Source organism: Numida meleagris, chromosome 3 (assembly GCF_002078875.1).
Source record: "Numida meleagris isolate 19003 breed g44 Domestic line chromosome 3, NumMel1.0, whole genome shotgun sequence".
NCBI lineage: Eukaryota > Metazoa > Chordata > Aves > Galliformes > Numididae > Numida > Numida meleagris.
Genome location: NC_034411.1, coordinates 45,758,225 through 45,780,234, shown reverse-complemented (window position 1 = coordinate 45,780,234; position 22,010 = coordinate 45,758,225). Strand labels below are relative to the sequence as shown.

Sequence of the window (22,010 nt, the reverse complement as noted above, 5' to 3'; positions counted from 1 at the left end):
TTTGATTGTTCCTCTTTTATAGTCAAAATGGAACCACTTTGCAGCTTGCCTCGTACTTCTGAAGGGAATCCCTGGGCAGACTGGTATCACTGAGTTAATGTCTCTCCCAGGAGCACTCAGTGACCTCTATGAGGTTTATGAAGCACAAAACTAAATGATGAACTTTGGAGGTAAACAGAGGTGATAAGTAATGTGATATTTTATAGGGCTATTAATAACAGGTCCTACTGAGTTGCAATGACAGTCATACCTGGAAACTGTCAAGAATCCCAAATGGGACTGGTACGTTGCAATAAACATCTTTTACAGCTAAGAAAAGCGCAAACCTTTGACCATTTACAACTTAACTGTTCACCTATCTCTGTTTTAGTCTGTTTTACATCAGAAGCAGGGAACAGGTTATTCCCCTTGTGAATGCTCCAGGTCAGAGGGAAAGGACCTCACTGCACAAGCAGCCTTCAAATCTTATTCCCAGCTGCACACACACAGCTCCTCAGCTAAAATTTGGGCCAGCCAAAACCCAATTAATTGCAACAAAAAGTGCATAAAGCATCCCAAAGGCATGCTTTACTCTCTTTTCTGATTCTGCCAGGTTTCATTTCATCCTTGAGGAAGACTGATACAGTTATTGGGTTCATCTGCCAGATTTGCTGGCAGAAGGTTGTCTCCACTTGTAAGGTATATTAGTGTTCCTTCTCTTGGAAAACCTCTAGTGGCACTTAGAAATTCTGTTGTATTGCCAGCAAGCTACTGAGTAGCTTCAGATATTGTACAGCATGCAGAGGATTTTGCTATTGACATCTGAGCTGCCCTTAAATATCATAGCAAGACTCCCTAAAACTGGTGATACCAGTCATGGAGGAACAGAGGAGTTTTCCCTAACAAACACTGCATTAACACCCTCCTCACATTCCGGTTCCTTGGTAACCGCTTTGGAAAGCAGCTCCTGAGAAGAACAGCCATTGGGTCCAGCCTTGCTCCCTGGCTGAGGCACAGCTCAGCCTGGTGAATTCCATCTTCCAATGTGTTGGGCAATTCATCAGATAGCTCAGCGGGGCTCAGTGTGTGTATTGGTGTCTGAGCTGGTGGGACAAGGGCCCTGGCCACTTGCTTCTGGTTGAGGAGATGGAGCAAGGCACGCCTTGGCTACAGCAGTTTCCCCTAGTCCATCCTGAATGGTTCATCCCATCAATGGAATGGAATGGAACTTCCATTGACATATGACTCCTGTCACCTTAGCACATCTGAGTATGTTTGTTTGATCACTTTAGGAAGTTTTTCAGATGAGTTTTTTCACTTTTGAGGGGATCGGAGGAGAGAGCAAGCATGTATGTGGTTTTGGAAGCATGTATGCGGTTCTGCTGGTAGATCTGAGTGCAAGTGAACGTGCAGCATGATAGCTTATCAGTGTGACATCTGTACCGAGGACCTAAACAGGGCTGTATTCGGGCTAAAGCACTGTCCCACACCCACAGTGCTTAATCTTTGCCACTCTTCCTCATACTGCTTTCTAGTATTCTCATTAGCATGGTCCTCACAATGTCCAGGTGTGTTTGGTGCAGTGACACTGGCCAAAAGCTGCTACTGGTGGGCAGAAGGGAAAAGATCACCCTGGCTGGGGTTGATGCATACAGATGTAAGCCATACCATGGCACATGCCTCCAGGAACAAAAAATGGCCCTGCTCATTTTATTTATTAGTGCAGATGCAGTACAACATCAATCAGTGTATAACGTGTAACAGCAGGTGGGGATCAAAGTAAACAAAACTAGAGATGCTCTGTTAGCAAAGGATATCTGAACCTCAGGCAGAAGAACCATATTGCCCTACAGTGGCAAGTCCATGAAGCAAAGCATCAGCTGTGACAGGTTTTCTGCATATAATCAGTAATCTCTTCAGTTTACAACAGTGAAACATTACCGTGCCTGCTTTAAAATATGTCAGCCTTCCAAAAGATGTGTTCCTGTACTCTGACCTTCCTGAGCTTTAGATGTATGCTTGCAGGGCTGGGTGAAATGGGAATGAAACAAAGCCTAAAATTCTGCTCTAAAAATTAGAAACAGATGCTTGACAAGCCTAATTAATCCACAATAGTAATGTATAATGTACAATTATAGCATATATGCTGTCAAACAATAGCCCTGACAGTCAAAGACCTGAAAGCAGCTTCTCACTCCTGAAGATCAAGACTGAAGCAGAAGGATGTAACAGGCCAGCCTTTCAGAGAGCTTAGCCTTCGAGTCTTTGAGAATTTAGGCTAAAATGACTTACTAAATGTGCCTTACACAGACATCTCCACTGAAGTGCCTATTATGGTGTTCTCCTACAAGCCTTCTTGCATGAGCAAGCATTGCTGTGTTGAATTCCTTCTGGTGAGTCATTCTGTTATCCACATCGCTTAGTAATGCTTTTGTTTAGTGTTTTCCTGTATGTGTAGCTTTATCGCAACTTGGTTTCCTGTAAGGACATTTAGCATTTAACAAGGAACTTTACACATGGTTCTACGTGCCAGAATCAAGTGCTGCCATAGATCTAAAGAGGATGTACCATATTCACAGGAATACCATTGAGAATCACTGCATTCAAACAAGCAGTGAGCTGTGTCACCACTGGGGTTCATTGCCTGTGCATTAGGGAGGGGATACATGAGGCAGGCAGAGCCACTCAGACTTCTTGGAGTGAAGATCTCACTTCTCATCCCCTTTCCAATGGCCAGCTCTGGCCCTTTTTGGTCCTGTACCCCATGAACAGAACCAGCTCACTAATTAGGCAAAGGCTGATCCTAATAACTATTGGCATAGTTTTGTCTTGTGGTAGTCAGTCACAGGGGCTTAGCGAAGGGCTGAGGAAGGGCACAGTCAGCACAAGGGAAGGGACCAGACCCTGGTATGGTTGGGAGCCACTGGTAGTAAGAGGCTGTAACGTGGAGGGGAGGAGCAGGGTCACAGAATGACCCTTTTTGTTGAAGTTGGAAGAGACCTTTGGTGATCACCCAGCCCAACTCCCTGTTCAGGCAGGTTCCCTTGAGTATATCAGCCAGGACTGCATCCAGGTGGGGTTTGAATATCTCCAGAGAAGAAGACACCACAGCCTCTCTACGCAACCTGTGCTAGTGCTTCATCACCTGCACAGTATAGATTTTCCCCATGTTCAGTCATAACTTCCTGTGTTTCAGTTTTTGCCTGTTTCTTCTCATCCTATTGCTTGGCACCACTGATAAGAGCCTGGCTTCAACCAGTTGACACTCTCCCTACAGATACTTGTGGACATTCATAAGATCACCTCAAGCCTTCTCACTGTCAGGCTGAACAGGCCCAGATCACTCAGCCTTTCTTCATAAGAGATGCTCCAGTCCCTTCATCATTTTACAGCCATTTGTCAGACGTTCTCGTTGTAGTGACAAGCCCAGCTGTCACAAAGCTTCAGTTTTCAGTAGGGCTTCACCTCAGCTGACTTCAGCCATGTCAATGCTGAGCATACAGTCTGAGCTAGATGTCCATGCCTGTTGTCCACGCCTGTCCAGTCAATAGAGAAAAACATGTATAGAAGACTTCAAAGGTGATTGACAGAAGAACTGTGCACCCAGAGCTGTTCGCAGCCATCTGGATGAGGTGTTGACACATAAAGACATTTCTGGCAAATTAACTAAGGCATAAAGTGCTGAGTTCACAGTGCGGCTATGCTGATATGCTGACTGCTGGCAGCCTGGCAGCACCTGATCTGTTGTGAATCCTTTTGGGAGAAAGAAAGGGGTGGGTTAGAAATGCAAAAAAAAAAAAAAAAAAAAAAAAAAGAAAGCCCAGGAGTCCATAACTCACCAGTGTTTTGCATCATAAGATCTCAGCTTTTCAGATCCAGAGGTGAGAACTGGGTATCTAAAATCCAAGAGCTGACTACAGAGGGAGCCTACACACCTTATTTTTAGGCTGTTATTTGAAGCAACACATGTTTGCTCTTAGTATTTATTTACACCAAAAGAATGTATAAGTGAGAGAAACAGAGTGTACCTTATGGTTAGCTCACTTACTACTAACACATTTTTATCAGATGATAATTACACTGTATTTGCCAAAAAAAAAACCAAAAACCCAAACCTCTATCTTTGGATTACCCACCTCTAGATGTACAAGTCACTGCGTGAGCTCATTTTCTCATTGAACACTAACTACCACATAGTATTGTGCAACCTGGAAGTAGCTCTGCCAATGACAACAAGGTGCACAGACCTCACTCTTCTGCTTCTGCTGTGGCATGCAGTGTGATCTGCTGCTGGAGTTTGCCCTCTGAACGTTGCATTTCTGCTTTTGCCATGGGCAGGAGCATGGCCGAGTCACTCTGCCACTGGTGCTGGGGCACAGAGGCCATCCATGGCTGGGTTCATGGATGCTTGTGCTGCACCACAGCACCTCGGCATGCTGAGCACCCATGCCATGGAGTCCTGCTGCTTTGTTCTGGCTTACCAAGGAGACAGCAAGGTCACCCTACAGCACACCTGGGGCATGAGCAGCTGCTCTTATCAGAGGGGGCAGAGATAACATATTCCTATGGGGAGAAAAGAGCTCTGGCAGTAACTACTGGTACAGAGTCTGAAGGGGGTGCTTCGCACTTCAGGAAAACTACACAGGCTTTGTTCAATGGCGATCTGACCTTTTGCACATGCCACCCACCCATACAGTTCACAAAACTCCTCCAAGAGCTGCATGGAGGGTGAGGCTCTGTCCAGCCAGAGAGGAGGCTGAACCTGGTGCTGGGGTGGGCCAGTGCGGGCTCTCTGCAGCTATCCTTGTGTTTCAGCCCACTCTGCCTAAACATCCAGCCACATGGCTGGGGAAGCATGCTGGTGCTGGGCTTTGGCCTCCTGATCACCTGCCATTCATGTCTGGAAAATTACAAGCCTGGTTCAAGAGTGCTTGCTTTCTAAATCTCAGGTTTATTTCCTTTGCGTCTGAGAACTGCTGATACAAGCTCTAAGGGGAACAGGACTCAACATGAGACAAGCAATGCAAACAGTACAGATATTACAAAGCTAGATCCTACACAAGGATTTGACAAAGAAGTGAGGATGGAGTGGATGTGTAGAGACTGCAGCATAACATAGGTTTTTGCTAGTAGCAAATGTAGCTTGGGTAGTAGCAAATGTAGTGCTGGGTAACTGCACTCTTAGGTACACGGCAAGGGCTGAGGCAGTATCTGTTTCACAGTTCTTACTCTGCACATCATGACTTCTGGATAGCTTAAATACATTGATTCCTTCTCTTGTGCCTATAAGAGGGCACTTCTCTAGAGTGGGGACAGCACCTGCCCTGCTGGGGGTGGAGAAGGGTCTGCTTCTTTAAGGGACAGGAAGCTGCACGGAGGAGAGGCTGAACTGCAGCATCACAAGACAAGACTGTTCTGAAGCAAAATGTCCTGACCCCAGGAAGACAGAGAGGAACAAGAGGTCATGGGAAGACTGATTGGTCCTCCTTGGACCCCTAAACTCCCCAAAACTCATCTCCTTGCTCTGTCTCTGTGGCAGACGCTACTGGCTGTTCCTGCAGCCCTTATCCTGGGCATCTGGATAAAATCCCATGAGATCCTTGAGGCAGCAATATACAGGTACCTGGAGCAGTGGACTGTCTCAAGCCAGTGCTATTAGAATAAAATGCAGCATAACACTCTGACACCTGATTTTCTGAATTTCTAACAGCCCTGCTCCTTGTGTATCACAGTGCAGCTCTTAAGGTGGCTGCTATGAAAGCAGTCTTACAAGATGCTCACTCAGGTCTGCTGCCTCTGGCACCCCACAGGTGCAAGTGAGGTGCTGCCCCAGCAGAAGACGGGGTGTCCAACACTGCCTCTCATGGAAGGTGCTCATAAGTCTTCTCTGCTAGAGAAGCTGAGAGATCACACTCTTTAATTTAATTTCCATATCTTAGCTTGTGTTGTTAGTTTTTGGGTTTTGGTATCTTGTAGTTTGGTTTAATGAACATTTGGATGTCCGTCTGCACTTCTGGGAAATAATAAAACATGCTGATGCCACAAATCCTGTTGCAACTACACATAAGATAATGCAAATGTAATCTCACAGCATCTGGAAAGATAAAGAAAGCTGCCAAGGAGCATAATGCCAAAACGGACATACTTACATAAAAAATTCATCAGCTGAATGCTACAGATCTGTCACGAATGTGGACAGCCCTCCCTTCCTTTATCACCAGGACTCTGTAACTTCAGTGTGACTGACTAGACTAAAGCGGCTGGTCAGAGAATTGAAGGTTGTCCAGACTGAAGGGCAAGGAAGCTTGCTAGCAGGCAGCATTGAAGCCAAACACACTGTATTGAGCAGGACTTAAGAATTTGAGTCAGATGTTTTTTGAGTCTTTTCGCACAATGACCACTAGTACTGCTGCGCTGCCCAGCAGGCTTAGAGGCTGCCCTTCTGACTGCATCAGGTGCCTCAGTTACTGCCTCTGGTGCAAGAAGCGAGGCAATGTGTGCGTGTTGGTCACCATTAGACATCTCCTTCAGGGTGGTGGTATGTGGGAAGAAATTACCCATGAGCTTCAGCGAGATCATAGTGTTACCCTTGAGCATCTGTAGGGCTGGTTGCCTTCTTGAATGAACAGCTTGTGAGATACCTGAGCTTCTGAAGTGAACAGCCATGGGAAACCCCAGCCAATTTACACCTAAGGGAGTGGGCAGAACGAGATCATTGGACTTTGCAAAGGGTGAACCATAAATCCAGCATGGAGCTACTGTGGGGCTGGAGTGAGTCTGCTCTTGAGGTATGAGGAACTGGATATCTGCAGCTGGAAGAGCTCCCAGTAGAAGAGCCTCTTTCGGTAAGTGGAGCTGAGGAGCCAAGTCATGCACATTAGCTAAGTGACTGCGGAAGCTCAGCCCCTAAGTCAAATAAAGATAAAAACAAGGACAAAGTGCAGGAAACAGTCAAAAAATGAGCCACAAACTCTAAAGGTGGCAGCAGCAATGTGTCACCATGCATGTAGGAACAGTGTCTGTGCAGGGAGAATCCTGTCCTGCTGAGCTGGTGATGAACAGAGTGCTGCCCCTGTCTAACAGTGTGTACAATGCGTCCCTCCAGACCCATGGTGGTTTCTCCAGGCTGAAGTGGTGGAACCAGCAGCACTGACAGTTTTGCAGTGCACAGGCTGTTATGCAGAAAGGTATCTTGGACTGAATGACCTCATAAAACATGTGTCCTGACAGTCCTATTGAGCAAGACATCCATTTAATGCAGGAGGATTCCAATGACTTCTCAGTTATTGGGCTGCTACCATGGGGATTAAGCATAAGAGTAAGTGGACTGTGACTGTACCAGGAAATTCAGAGCCTCAGTTGCACGTTCATGAGTCCCTGAGAGTGGAAGTTGCTGGCAGGACAGTGAGTTATATCCATGGGGAGCATCAATCTGACCAACTATTCACAGTGATACATGTGATAAAGTATGTGCTTTTGCATGCTTTCTCAGACCAGGTCATAGCTACATTGCAGAAATTTCAATATTCAACTGCATCTGATCCTTGAATGCAGCAGAAGATGCTGGGATCCCAACTTTTCTACCTGATCTCTAGTTAAGTCTTTACTGTGACCTGCAGCAGAATTGAGCCCACTAATAATGCCAGCACTAGTTCCCAGCTTGCACAGTACACAATGCTGACATTAACTGCCTTTGAGTAAACACGTGCTTCTGTTGAATTAGTGCACATGATATAGGGTGTATGCCAGATTTCTGCTTTTACGTGGGTCTCATTGCCAGCCCCAGGATGACAGGTGATACCCAAACCAGCATACCATGAGGAACCTCAGCCACAAAGTCTCTTCAGCACTTTCTGGACAAACCATGGAAGTTTATACATATGGCTTAAGTCAATGAGAAATGTTTTCTTGAATACTACAGACACAAGAGGAATAGCAGATAGAAATACTGGAATGTGCCAGGTAGGAGACAGCATGTTCTTCAGTGAGTGTGGGCAAGGTAGGGTATGCAAACATCAGCACAACTGTCCTTCAATGCTGGTCCTTCATGGGGCTGAACCATGCCATCAGGCCACAAATCTGAACCCAGCTTGAAACAAATCGGACAGCTACCCAATGCGGAAAAATACATTTCAGCCTCCTGAACTCTGATTTTACCTAGAACATCCTGTAAGACTTGTATGTGCTCTTAGCTACAGGTGACAACTGTTAAGTCAGATGATAGTACACGAGAACATTGTTTAAACTTCTGTGTTGCTGTGGTTATCTTGGGGTTTCCAGTTACAGAGAATTCAACAGAAAAACAATTTCCTGTGCTGTACCTGGAGCACTGCGGTGACACTGTGGTGGCATCCGGTGATACAAACTCCTGTTCTCATGGCTCTCTGTAAGCTCAGAGTGTTCTGTGGCGAAGGTTTCGTGATCCATTCCTGTTCCCCCTCTTTTTCTCCTTGGTTCTGATGTCACGTCATCATTTGAGCTTGGTGCTGTGTATTCCTGCTTCTTCTACCAACGCTGCCTATTATCAAGTTTTTCTAGCCAGTGACCTTTGCGTCAGGCCTCATCTTGCATCAGGCCATCACCCCAGCTGCCCCTTGGGAACGGCCTGTGCCACCTCTCTGGGCCAGCCATGACTGCAGCCATCAGCACAGCCTCACTGAACCTTAGTCTAAGCCTTGTGCACACAAATAGCATTCCTCTGGGAAAGGTGAGCAGTGCAGAGGAAGCAGGCTGCTGCCCACCTACCTCCACCAGGTGACCTCAGACAGTGTGTCACAAGCCATGCAGCAGCAGACAGGGAGGTGCTGAGTGCTTTCTGGGACAGCAGCTCCCCTGCCACAGACCAGTTGTTTTTCCCTACCATCCTCATCCCCTCACAGACTGCCCCATTTGAGCCTAACCTGCTGTCCCCGGTTCTGCTGGTTTTTGCAGTTATTTGGTATCTGTGGTATGGTATCCTCCGTTTTGCCCCTGGGTCAGCAACTCCTTTGAGCTGCTATATCCCCACTGAAACACTGTTGGCTCTGTGGGCCCAGCGTGGATTGGTACTGTACACAGCTGGGTATTTGGAAGTTGTCTGAGTGGTCAGGATGGTGCCAGCAGCTATGCTGATGATACATATATGGTGATGACAGGGCAACACTGCTGTTTTTATGTATTAAACAAAACCAAAGTTGACTTCTTCAGCTATGCGAAGAAAAAATACTGTATGAACTAAAAATACTGTATGAACTAATCCTCTAAATAATCTTTTAATGAAGCTCATTTCTGGAGGAGCCTCCTAAATCTCAGTTTCAAGGATCTGACAGTTGGTCCAGTAACAGCTTGTTTGCTGAAGCTGGTCCATGCCATCTCCTCAGCTCAGTGCAGAGGCACAAATAAGTGGGGCCAAGAATGCCAGCTGCCCCACAGAGCTCTTGTAGGCCTGTCCCCAGGAAAGCCCCTGGCCACTGCAGCTGTTGGCGCTGCCTCAACAGGGGGTCTCCTCCCTGCTTCCCCACACCACTGGGAGTGGCCAGCATGAAACGGGGCTACCTACCACCCCTTGTTTGGGCTTGGTGGTTTCCCCTCATCACTTGGTTGCTCCAGATTCATGCGGCATTGTTTCACCTGGTCCAGCTTCCAAAGACACAGGTGTCAGACTTTGCACTCAGTCACTGCAGGGTTGTTTCACAGGAAAATGGATGTGAACACCGCAACTTTTCAGAAACACTAGTTTTGAACTGGCCTCTGTTTCAGCTCATCTGTTTGCTCAGAATTTCAGGATGTCAAACCAATGTAAGCTGTTCCCTTTCTGCTTTGATTTTCAAACATTTGTTGAATCAGTCTTACTGTGGGTCTCCATATCATCTATTCACATCTTTGTGCTTTTTTTTTTTAATTCTTAATAATTCTTCTTAATAATTAAATATGCTCAGGAACATTAACCAAAGAAAGTGAAATATAATAAATCTACATAATAAGTGTAATGACATTTCAAAGCAAATAAGCATTAAAACAACTGAAAGTAATATCCTGTGGTAGGTCCATATGCTCAAAAATGCCCATTTTGAGTAGTGAACATGAGCATGAACAGTGAGAGTGTATGCCCAGCTAAGCAGCCGGATGGAAGTGGCTTTGTCCTTCTTCCTATTAATAAAGCACGCTCATGAAGTAGAAGGTGAGAACCCAGCTGTACAGAGTTCCTTCTGATTGGTATTGTGCAGTGAGAACAAAGGACGCAATGTTATAGCAGAGATAAACTACAAAAGCAGTCAACTATAAATAGACTGTTAGCACTGTGAGCTTCCAAAAACAACAACATGGAGATAAGAGGAAGGCGCTGAAGAACTATGTGTTCCCATCCATCCTTCCAGGATGGTTCACACTTTTTCTGATGGAGTGATCTCGGTCCCTGCTGCTGCTCTGAAGTGACCTTACAGCTTTTTGTATTATTGGCAGAGCTGTTTCTTCATTCTTTCTCAGTTGTGATAACCCTTACCCACTGTGCCTCTTCCCTGTCCCTCCCCTTTTGCCATCCCCCCCCCCCCCCCCCCCCAGAAAAAAAAAAAACAAACACAAAAACCAACAACTGAAAAACCTCACAGAAAACCAGCACCCTCTTGGAAAGACAGAAACAGCTGTTTCCTCAGACTAATTTTTTTTTAATGTAAATATGAGATATATGTTAATTCTTCTATGGGGAGTTTGATCAGCTAGATATTCAGGCACATAGGGCGTTTTGAACCTGAATTGTCTTCTATACTAACTAATGTTTCTTCTACCTGAAATTGAGCATAAGATGAACAGTGATGATCTAGAAGAAGCGTTCTATAACCTTCTTCTGATATGTATGAATACTGGCTTTCTTGTTACAATGACAAGCCAAATGGTCTTCAAAGTTCATAACAGTTTTCAGAAATAGAGATCATGCAACAGAGAGGCCACAAAAAATGCCTTGTTGGGAAACGCTGATAGAAAAGTAAACTGAGAAATGGAACATAAATGTATATAAAAACTGAAGTTAGAGACTCTGTGAGGTTTTTTGCCTTTTTTTTTTTTTTTAATGGAAGTCTCACTTCAGAAACAGCCAGGAAAGTAGGCTGAGTTGCACTCTCAGAAATGGAACTACACCAACACTATCCTTGATATGATCTAAATGTTTCTCACAAAACTATGCTGGAACTTTCATGCACAGCCCTTTTAGTATTTAGAAATGCATCTGAACTTGATAGAAATTGAGTCAGAGAAGATGGATGTACAGCCACAAGAGGAAAAAAAAAACACACAACAAAAACCAACAACCAAACACAACAACAACAACAACAGCAAAACTGACCTCACTTCCCCAAGATTTCCAGGCAGGAGCTGAAGCAAGTACAGCCTGAGAGAGAATGCAGTTTGCGATTCACGGTTGCCTGATAACAGTATTACAATGTATGGTTTTTTTTGGAGACTTTAATTCTTATCTCTAGAAATATCCTTGCTCATTGCACTGTATGAAATAGCCCTCGTTGAACTCAGGTTTCCTTATCTTGTGACAAAAAAAACTCAGTTATTTAAAGTTATTAGCAAATGTCCTGACATACTCTGAAGTTACAGTATACTTACCTGAACAGGAAGGTAGTACAGCCTCTCTACTGGTCTCCAGAGCAACCAGATAAAGAAGAAAAGGGCAAGAGAAACAATATACTGACTGTAAAAACAGATACACGAGCTTTACCTCCAACTGCTCTTCCTCCAACAAGTTGTAGAGATGCTATGAACCCTTTTGTTTCCCCTCGTAACTCAGACTGGGCTGAAACCCTGGTGACCGGGTGTTCCCAGGTGTGCTTAGACAGAGACTTTGTGTTTGCTGTTTCTTGAATAGGATTAAAGTCAGTGAGGCACAAGCCCTCTCTATCTGAGGGGCATCGCCTTTTCTTTCTCACTTGGGCTTTCCCATTTCTCTGTGTCCCTATCTTTCTCTGCTGTTTCAGCTGCTGTGCTAGTGTTGAGTACAGATCCCACTGGTTGTTGTGCTCTATAGTTCCTAGAATTACATTTTTGTGTATTTGTTCTTGGAACCAAGATAGTAAAAATAGTCTAATAGCCATGGAAATAGTGAGGGACAGGAGTATAGCGCATTGTACATTGCTTTCATGGATTGCCAAAAGGTGGAAACCCCGTTGCTTGATATTGACTTTTCCCATGTCTCAAAGCTAGCCTGCAGCTAACTGAGTTGATCTTGGAGGCCTGGGAAAGGACGTGCTCCACTGAGTAGAGTTGCACCTCTTGGAAAGAGAAAGAAAATCTGAAAGAAAAATAATGGAGAGAGAAAAGATGAAAGTGGTGAGGAAAAAGAACGCTTGATAAAGCGTAAGGAAAAAAAAGCCAAAAAAACCCAAACTGGACAACAGGTGTCAGAAAAAATGCTGCGTGTAATTTAGTATCCTGACCTAGAATGTGATTGAACATGTATGGGAGAGGGGGGGCTTAAACTTTTATAACCGCCCCCCAAGGCGGTCTCATTCTGATCTCAAGGAATCCCCTATTTTATCTCCAAGAAGTCTTGTATCTTTTCCATCCTTATTTCTTAATGAGATATATGAACAAGGTGTTACCTAGAGCTCTATGAACATGCAGTATTCTGTGGCTGCGGTTAATGTTCTTCACTTCAGCACGGGACCACTGCAGCTGGCTCTCAGAGGTGGAGGTGAAGTGAGTGGAGAGGAATTAAGAAAGGCCCTGCCATCTTCTGCTCTGGGCTGGGCTTTGCTATTAAGATCTTCTCAATGTAATTTGAGCTACAACTACTGAGTTGATCACAGCGGACTCTGCTGTGGGGCTGCCAGGTAGAGGAGGTACAGACAATCCCCAAATGCTGCAGTCCAGTAGAAGGCCTGTCCCTTTTCCTGGCACGGAGGGCTGAAGAAAAGACTGGTGTAGGCAGTATCCTGGCCTTGGGATGTGGTGATGATGGCTGGTTTACACTCCTGTTGCTAAGGGCTACCCCACCTATAGCAGATTTGTATGGGAGACAGACATTTGGTGCAATATGAAGCAGCATCATGAAGTTGCGTAATGGGCAGGGTGGACAATAGCTGCCCAAGCTCACTCCAAGGCCCTCTTTTATTTGGCATATCTACAGAACATGTTTTTCTGTATAATTTAAGCACAGAAACAATGCTATAATCTGTGATGGTGCCCTAAGGTGTTTGTAAATTCACTGATGTCACTGCTTCGTTGCTTACCTGGTCCCAGAGAATGTCAAGGTTTTTAAGTGTTTCTCTGAAGCACTTGTAAGAGTTATCTGGGGTGTTACACTAAAGCTGGAACTTTCTGGGATTCGATCAGAGTAGGTATTGATCCAAGTCCCTTATGCTGTCACCCAGACATATATAAGCAGTACTCTACAGCCATAAGTAGGTTGGAAGTGTATGTCTTCTCCTGTAGACCACATAGTTTTCATTCTGTTTCTGAAATAGCTGTGACATTTAGGGGTCTAAAGACAGCTCCAAACAAAGATGTTTGTGTTTGTAACTTAGCTGTACTTCCATATCTCTTTCTCCTCTGCTCCCCTTTCATCACTGTTTCTGCCTCTGCTCTTTCCCTGGCTTGCTGCCTTCCCACCTTCCCCCTCCCTCTTTTTTGTTCACTTTTCCACATCTATTTTTACTGCTTCTCTCTTCTTCACCAGTCAGCATCTTCCTCAGCTATGTATTCCCTTGCATATCCCCTAGTATCAAAGAGCACTGTTTATTTGACTATTTGTAGAGGACAAAATGCTTAAAATGCTAATTTGACCTCAAGATCTGTCCTCAAAGAAGAGTTGAAGGCATTCTCTCAAGAGGCTACAGTTGCAGGCTTTGTATACAAACCCATAATCTTCCACCCCTCAAATATGTTCAGCTCTTGCAGTTCATGAAGTTGAAGTTCCAGGAAAGCCTCACAGACAATGGGAATTGCTTGCTTTAGAGTAACGTTAATGCTCATTCTCATGAAGCTCTCACTGGGATGTTTTAGATTTCTTTCACAAACTGGAGCCTTGCAGCGCATTGATATGATATGGTGGCAAATATTGATAATTCACTTTTGGACCAAGGAATGAAAACAAGTGTGAATGCTATGGAGCTCAGGTCACCTTGACATCGTCTATGCCAGACAATTGAATTGACTTTACTGAATGAATCATTATGTCCATGATCAACAATTACAGTAAGTAATATCAGGAACTTTCCCAGATCTCTGCTGCTGTGACTTAGTCCTGATTTCTCCCAGCTGCTAGGCTTTCTTTCAGACTCTGGTGCACATAGGAGCATAATGGATGAGATCAATGAAATTTTGACAAACAGCTACTAGACAATGCTTGCTTTAGGAAAAGAAAGTAGCTCCTGAGGAAATGCTTAAATATTGGACCAAATTCTTACTCAGACAAGCCTGGTCTAGCTCCATTGATTAACTTACAGGTGGAAATGGATGGCTTCTTAAACAGGTGAAATGCTGACCAGGGATATATTGTTATATGGCTTACAGGAGACCATTCATGGTTCAGAACTGAGCTAACATCCAGCATGAAAGTCACATTTCTTACTAGGGAAAGGCTTGAGAAGCAGCCAGTGTTTCATACACATGCGAGCAGAGCTGCAAGACTTGTCCACATCAGTGTGCTGTGAGAACCCACGCTGAGCTCTGCCACCTGACCTTTGGCACCCAGTGTGATCAACCCTTGCTCAACCCAGCTGGGATGAAACAGTTTCTTGCGTTCAGTGCCAGCCATCAGACTCTGCCCTTCTTTAGGCGCAGACCTGGACCCAAAGGTCACCTCTAAGCTTGATTACTACAAAACAGTTGAACTCACAGTCAAATGAAATTTCCTCAAAAGCATCTCCTGATGCAAGCACAGTAGCTCTTCTACCTACAGCACACATCTTTGCCCAGCTTACAGTATAGCCCTAGTCTTCACATCTGTTACAAAATCCATGTCAGATAGACTGTACAGTAATCAAAGCCTTCCTTAGTTTGCAACTAACTGTTTTAGAAATTGTAGTTCTACCCAAAACCATAGACATCCACGGTTAAAGTGACAGTAGATAAGGGATTTCTGGAGATATGCTTCATAGGTGCTGGCTCTGTGCTCCTTCCTGCAAGGGGGGAGTGGGGCTGTAGACCTTACAATCCTGAACAAAGTGCAAAATGTGTGTTGTTGCATCTGATCTGACTGAGGGAGTTCTGCACAAGATGTGCCCATGTGCCCACAAAATAAAGCCCAGCTCTGGCTCTCCCTTCCCTTCTTCCCTCACTCAAAAATCCAGCAGAATAGAAAAGTGAAACAGTTTGTTTTCCATTCACTTTTGAGAGACAGAAAGGGAAACTGGTCATTTGCATTTTATATATGGGGAAGATTTTGTGAAAATAAAATGAACAAGGATGTCTAAAAGCCTTTTATAAATAGACAGAGCCAACCTTAAAAAAATGCTGGATTTTGTATTGGAGCAGTTTGTGAGCCTTCTTTTAATTACGCTGTGGAAAGGAAAAACTTGCAAATTAAATGTGTACAAGTGATGAAGTAGCACTCTGGACAAGTAATAAAACATTGCTGCAGTACTCACTTCAGTTTGCTGAAGAAAGACTTCATAGCTCTCTCTGAGACAACTTTCTCTCCTGCTGAGTGGCTGCATCACTCACTGCTGCATTTTGCAACAGCCTCTGCTCTTTCCAGTTAACTCTCTGCTTTGCCCTTGCACCTATATATTTACGTCTGCGTTTGCACGTCACTCACCCCTAAGGAGTTAACTGCTTTTATTACAAGATCTGCTTAGCATTCAAGATGAATAAGAAGCGCTTGCCCCTCCTCTTCAACAATATTTTCGTGCTCTTTAAATCTCTCTGCCCCAGGCAGTCTGCAGCCTGGCACACCGCAAGTTGCCAGCGGGGTGTGCACGGGGGCACCCGTGGGACATGAGCACAGTGCTGCGGCAAAGCGTGAGCCCTGCGGGCACATCGAAAGGGCAGACTGCCTCGCACCATGCCCTCGTTTGATGAGGTGTTGAAGGAAGCCGGGGAATTTGGAAGATTTCAGAAAAGGGTCTTTTTCCTCCTTTGCCAGACAGGCATCACTTTTTCATTCCTATTTGCCAGCGTGGTTTTCCTTGGGCAGGTGCCAGACAACTATTGGTGCCGGATACCCGGGGCGGCTGATTTAAGTGAAAAATGTGGCTGGACACTGGAAGAGGAGCGAAACTTCACAGTGCTGCCCCTGCTGCTGGCGAATGGCTCCTCCGGTGGGCGCTGCGAGCGGCTGGATGTGACTTGGGATGCGGCTGCCGGCTGTCCCAGCCCCCTCGCCCACCACCTTGATGGCAGAGTGGGCAGCCCACCACTCGTCGCCTGCCAGGACTCCTGGGTGTACCAACAGCCCCATGCCTCCATTGTCAGCGAGGTAAGGAAAGGCTCTGTCCCTGCCTCAGTGCTTCCCTCTTGGTGTGGGGTTGCAACAGGAGGACCTAGGGATGGGTCGTTTCTTTGGGCACTGATTTTCCTTACTGGGTTGGCTTTGGTCCCTCTAACAGATGAGGACAATGAATGAGATCAGGTGTCAATGTCAAACTTCCAGGGAAAAGTGAGCTGAGCTGGCTGGTGCCTCCTCTTACTGCTCTCACACCAAGTACCCCACAGATTGCTCTGTCGCTGGAGGGATGTGATGTTAAAACAACGTGATGCCCTTCTGGCTGAGGCTGCTGATGACCAGGTTGGGCCAGCAGCATGTGTTCTCCATGTCTCCAGTGAAGAATGCTGAGCTCTGCAGGTAACAGTGAAAACTGGTAGCTGGCTCCCTTGTGAGATCCACTGGGAATCACCTGAGACTGTTGTGTGCACTAAAGAAAAAAGCCACACATCCGTGCTCAAAGCTATCACTCAGCTTCTCTTGAAATGCCACAGAGTGCCACCAACTACCTGTTACCGCTGGTGGTAAGCACTTGCAGGCACGGTGACATTTGTGAGCCCGAGAAAAGCCATGTGCAATGCTTTCTGAGGAAACCCTCCGTACAGCCTGTAATCATGAGGGGGGTGTACTGCAGTCTGCTCCAACTGTGTCACCAATACAGTAATGAAAAATTAGAAGTGTGCTTCAGGAAGCTGAGCAGGAAATAATCAAGGTACAGTGCAAAACATGCCAACACAGCTGCCAGCTCTGGCTCCTGCCTGACTCACCAGCCTTGATTGTGCTGGAGCCGTGCCCCTGAATTGCAGAGCAGGGCACAGCGGGTGAAGCCCTGAGCAAACATGAGGCAGAAAGTGGTGCCCACCCCAACCTCTCAACTTGCTACTCTCCCCATCCAGCTGAGGCTCTGCTACTCACAGCTCTCAGGATCTTCAGAGCAGAGCTTTGTGCCCTGAACACTGTTTTTTGTGTGCCACCAGCAAAATTAGGCTCTAAGTGACAGATGGGGAGCTGGTGTCCAAATCTGGTCCTGGCTGGTGGTGGTGGAGACAGGAGGGTGAACATTGCTGGGCCATGGCAGGGAGGCTGTGCTGCTGGTGTGATGTGTGCTGCCAGGATCAGAACAAGTGTAGGTCCTGGTGTCTTCTACCTATCAAGCCATGCTAGTCAGCCACCCGGTAGCTTAAGAAAAAAATATAAGTAGATTCCTTTACTTATCCATTTTTCTCCCTTCAGCTTTGCTGTGGCATGTAAGTTGTGCCAACAGGACTGTGTTCAGTGGCTGTTTATGGCAGTTAACCCTTTTGATTTTCCTGCTGCACTGGAACACTGGGCACGGCTTACAGAAAACGAAACCAATGTTTGTGCTGCCACAGTAAATGGGAGTGGAAGGTTGAATGTTCACTGGCAAACCCTGTGCCCAGCTGCACTTTTCTGCTTTTGTCCTGGGGGACCTGCTAGGGCTGTGTGGGGCAGGAGGGATGTGGGGCGTTTGGGGAAGCACTCTCACCTCTGTGCCAAGAGAACACATTGGGAAAGCCAGAAAGAAATAACTTGCGAATAGCAGAGGGCACAAGTGCCTGTTCCTGCACAGGGACATTGGGTTGCACTAGCAGTGTCACCGCAGCTCCACGGTGCTGGGGATGCCTTGGTACACAGTGCTTGGGCTCTTCACAGTTTTGCAACATTTGCCAGTCAAATCACACCCCATGGGGCTCAGTTTCTTCATGTAGGAAGGAAATCCTAGCTCAGTTGCTTTGATATCAGCTATTAAAGGATATTGATTTGAGATGATTTAAGTCCCAGATTTTAGTCTCCTTTTACTCATCCAAGGTGCTAACAAATAATGACTCAGTTTAAGTAGATCTCTAATCTGCTTAACCAGATCAATAAACACCTTCTCCTTCTCTTGTGTCTGCTTTTAAATGCATCATTTTGTCTGTGTGTGTGCAGAAATGTTTCTGTTTCTTTCAACTATCTTAAGATTTCTGGCACCTCATGTCTGGCACCTTATGTCAGCTGGGGAACAGACCAGGGCTTTCGTCCTTCCACATTTGGGAACGGCAAAATCTATTAAGAAATCATAATAGGAGCAGTGCTTAGCAAAACCTGTTAGAATGGCCTAGTGACAGGTGAGAGAGCAATGCTAAGGGTTTTCTTTTAAAATCTTCTGATGACCACGGGCCCTGAGAGGCAGTTCACCTAGGTCAGGGTGGAGTCATCCACTGGTGCTGCGGTGCTTGAAGCAAAGTTGAGCAAACTGGGCCTGGGATGATTTAAAGGTTTTGAGATACCAGCAAAGGCCTCACAATGTGTGAGACTTGGCTGAGATCCCTCTAATGTGGTGTTGTTTCTGAGCAGAGGTCTGAGCTGGGTAAAAAGCTCCCGTTTAACTTGGTGGGGTCTTGTGCAACTCCTCGTGAAACTGGGAGACATAATTGTGTGCATCAGTGTCATGGTTTTGGCTGGGATAGAGTTAATTTTCTTTGTAGAGGTTGGTACAAAGCTGTGTTTTGGATTTCTGATGAAAACGGTGGTAATAATACACTGATGTTTTAGTTGTTGCTGGACAGTGCTTACATAGAGACAAAGACTCTTGTTTCTTGTGCTGCCCTGCCAGTGAGGAGCTGTAGGTGCACAAGGAGCTGGGTGGGGACGCAGCCAGGACTAGCAAACCAGGCTGATCAGAGAGATATCCCATGCTCAGCAGTAAGAGCTGAAATAAAGAAGGAGGCAGGGGGATGTTTGGAGTGATGACATTTGTCTTTCCAAGAAACCGCTACACGTGATGAGTCCTGCTTTCCTAGGAGCAGCTATACATCTGCCTGCTGATGGAAAGTAGGGAATGAATTCCTTGTTTTACACTGTGGATGTGGCTTTGCTTTACCTAATGAACTATCTTTATCTCTATCCGTGAGTTCTCACACTTTTACCTTCCCAATTCTCTTCCCCATCCCTCCTGGGGAGAGTGAACATCTCAAACCCTGCACCCCAACACTTGAAGAATGCTCCCCACCTATCCAATGAGCCTTGCAGTGCTTGATGAGCAGCTCTATCACTGACAAAGTTCACAATCTCTGTGGGATCTTGTAGCAGACGTGCTAAGTCACAGCAAGAAGCAGCGGCTGAGCACCTGGTGGGAAGGCAGGGCCAGCCCAGGATTGCTCAGGTGCATGTAGTGCACCTGAGTGACTGGAAGGGGTGGAGCCAGGATCCACCCCTTCCCAGACCTCATTTAAGGGTTGGCAGTGGAGGCAGTGGTATCTCTCTGGTGATTTCTGTGTCCTTGAGGCCTTCTGAAGGTAAACAGTTTCTTTCCTTGGTTTCTGTGCCTGTGGCAGTTGCATTTGAGCAAGTCCATCCTTGCTGCAGCCTAGGACCTTGCTACTCTGCTGCACTTTCCATAGCATTACAGATCTCATAATCTTTGGAATTCAATGTGGTTTTTTGATCAAAAATGGCCTGCCACTGTTAAGACTTACAGTGGAACAATGTGTACACAGGATATATGAAAGACAATAAACCTAATTTCCACAGGAAACCACACTGAGCTGTTGGCCTCTAACGCTGCTGAGCTTTGGTACTATGTAGTTTCTTCTGGTGAAGGAAATCCAACACTCTGTGAAAGGGGACTGGTAAGGGTTTGCCAAGTAGTATTTCATTCAGGCATTTTTGGTGATGATGACTCCTATAGGCATGCTCATGAATTAGTCATACCTGTAGCTTAGATTGCCTGTAAAGTTAGATGAAAGCATGTGGAAAGTCTGAGTGTTCATCAGAAGCTACAGCACAGCTGTTGAATTTTGAGCATACTAGCAGTCTGGGTTAGCAGAAGATCAGCAGAAGGGACTGATTCCAATCTGTCCTGTCTGTAGCAAGTCTCCACAAAACAGATGATGTCATTTTAGGACCTGGCAACAATTTATAGTCAGAGTGTGAGGTCTGAGATGGACAAATGATCATTTGAATGTATCCTGGTGCACCTGCTGTGAATAAATCTTCTTATTCCTCCGCTTGCCTCAGAAAATAAGTCAGCCAACATTTGCAGAACCTGCAGGCAAAACAATGTTTGTTTCAGTTTCAGAGGTTCCTCAGCTCAGGGGGTAACGTGGCAGTCCAGTTCTGACTGGAGATAGCACAGCTGGTGTTTTTGCTCTCCTCTGAGACAAGAAACAACACTCTCAAAGCACCAATCTAGTGTGATCACCGTCGCTGGCACAACAGTACCGTCTCTCATTTCCACCATCAATATGGGATTAATATCAAGCAGCGGAGGGAAGGTGGAAAAGGGCAGACATGAGCAGAGCGAGAAGCGATTGCTAAATTCCCTATGAAACTCTCAGCTTTCCCTGTATGAGAGGGGCTGGAGCTGTTCCTTGCGGTTACATCAGCGGAGCCACATTTCTGTTGACACAGTTGGGCCGGCTGGTACTTGTTGAGGGTTTGGGCCTTGGTGTGTCATACTGTTTTTTGGACAGATGCTGTTTCTTAGGAGATCATGTTTCTCTGGGAGGTTTCATTTGTCTTGTTAGGCGCTCACTTTGAAGTAAGACATGAAAAATGACTGTGTCCTCTAGTACTCTGACAGAATCTTTTGCAGACAGAGATTATTTTTTCCCTTTCCTCTGTGTGAGTATGCAGGGGATTTCATTGTATTAAATATGTGTTAAAGATAGCAATTTGGCTGCCCAGAGGATTTAAGAGATAAGAGGTGCCCAGCAACAAACAAACAATCCAATTTTCCTTTTGCTCTGAGCTTTGTCTTAAACTCTTTGTCACTCTGTTTGGCCACTTGTATGGATGCTGCTTAACACCCATGTATGTGTTTTCACTATGCTGTTGAAATTGGGCTGATGGATTGCTGTAGGTCTCCTTATTGAATAAGGAGTTTCACCCATTTGGAACTTTATTGTGGCAGGTAATAAAGTACTACCAAACACCTACATAAAAGTGCAATGTTCTGAAGAGCTTTTAATGAAATGTTGTCACTTAAAGCAGTGCGTTTCTGCAGGGAGAGGTGTGCTGAAGTATTTTGGGCCCTCTTTGGTGCGTAAAGCCTCTCAAGTACAAGGACTTACAAGTCATCTGTTAGCCTGTCTGTCCACATGAAATGGAAAACGTTTGCACTCTGCCAAAGCTATGAGGAAATGAGATGTTGCCACAAACTATGTTTTGTGATCATTAGTCATGTATGAACATTTATTCTGCTTTCATCTCAGCCAGTTCTTACTCTTTTTGTAAGAATTTCTTCAGTAATGAACTAGAGAGGTCCAGTGCAAAACCTCTTCCTTACCACAGAATGATTGAGCCTGTGTAGTTTACTGCTGTTTTAGAGATCAGCAAAGAAGTGCACCAGCATTGCTTTTTCAGTCACACCAAGAGGCAACTCTGCCCTGGGATTTCATGTTAATGTTCAAGTGGCTGGGAAGATGTCCATCACTGGGATGTCCTTCCAAGCAGGACTGCCCACCTGCCTGTACTGCAAGGCTGTCAGGGTTGGAGGGACTATTTCCCCACTCTACTAAAGATACTACAGTGGGGGATATCCTGAAGGAGGTAGTTCCTGCTACCGGTCTCACTCTCAAATGCCCAAGAAGAACTGGACGCAGCCCTGCTCATTCTGTCTCCC

At 45.6% G+C, this 22,010-nt stretch overlaps 1 protein-coding gene across 2 annotated transcripts in view; it reads left to right on the top strand.

The window, feature by feature from the left end:
- SLC22A3 (solute carrier family 22 member 3) overlaps nucleotides 15,827-22,010 on the top strand; it is a 29,544-nt gene continuing 23,360 nt past the window's right edge. Inside the window, exon 1 of one of the 2 annotated variants that reach the window (XM_021391289.1) lies at nucleotides 15,827-16,378. In XM_021391289.1, coding sequence (XP_021246964.1) covers nucleotides 15,965-16,378 — 414 coding nt within the window. In that variant the 5' untranslated portion in view covers nucleotides 15,827-15,964. The remainder of the gene's footprint in view (nucleotides 16,379-22,010) is intronic. The other variant, XM_021391288.1, reaches the window with a different exon arrangement.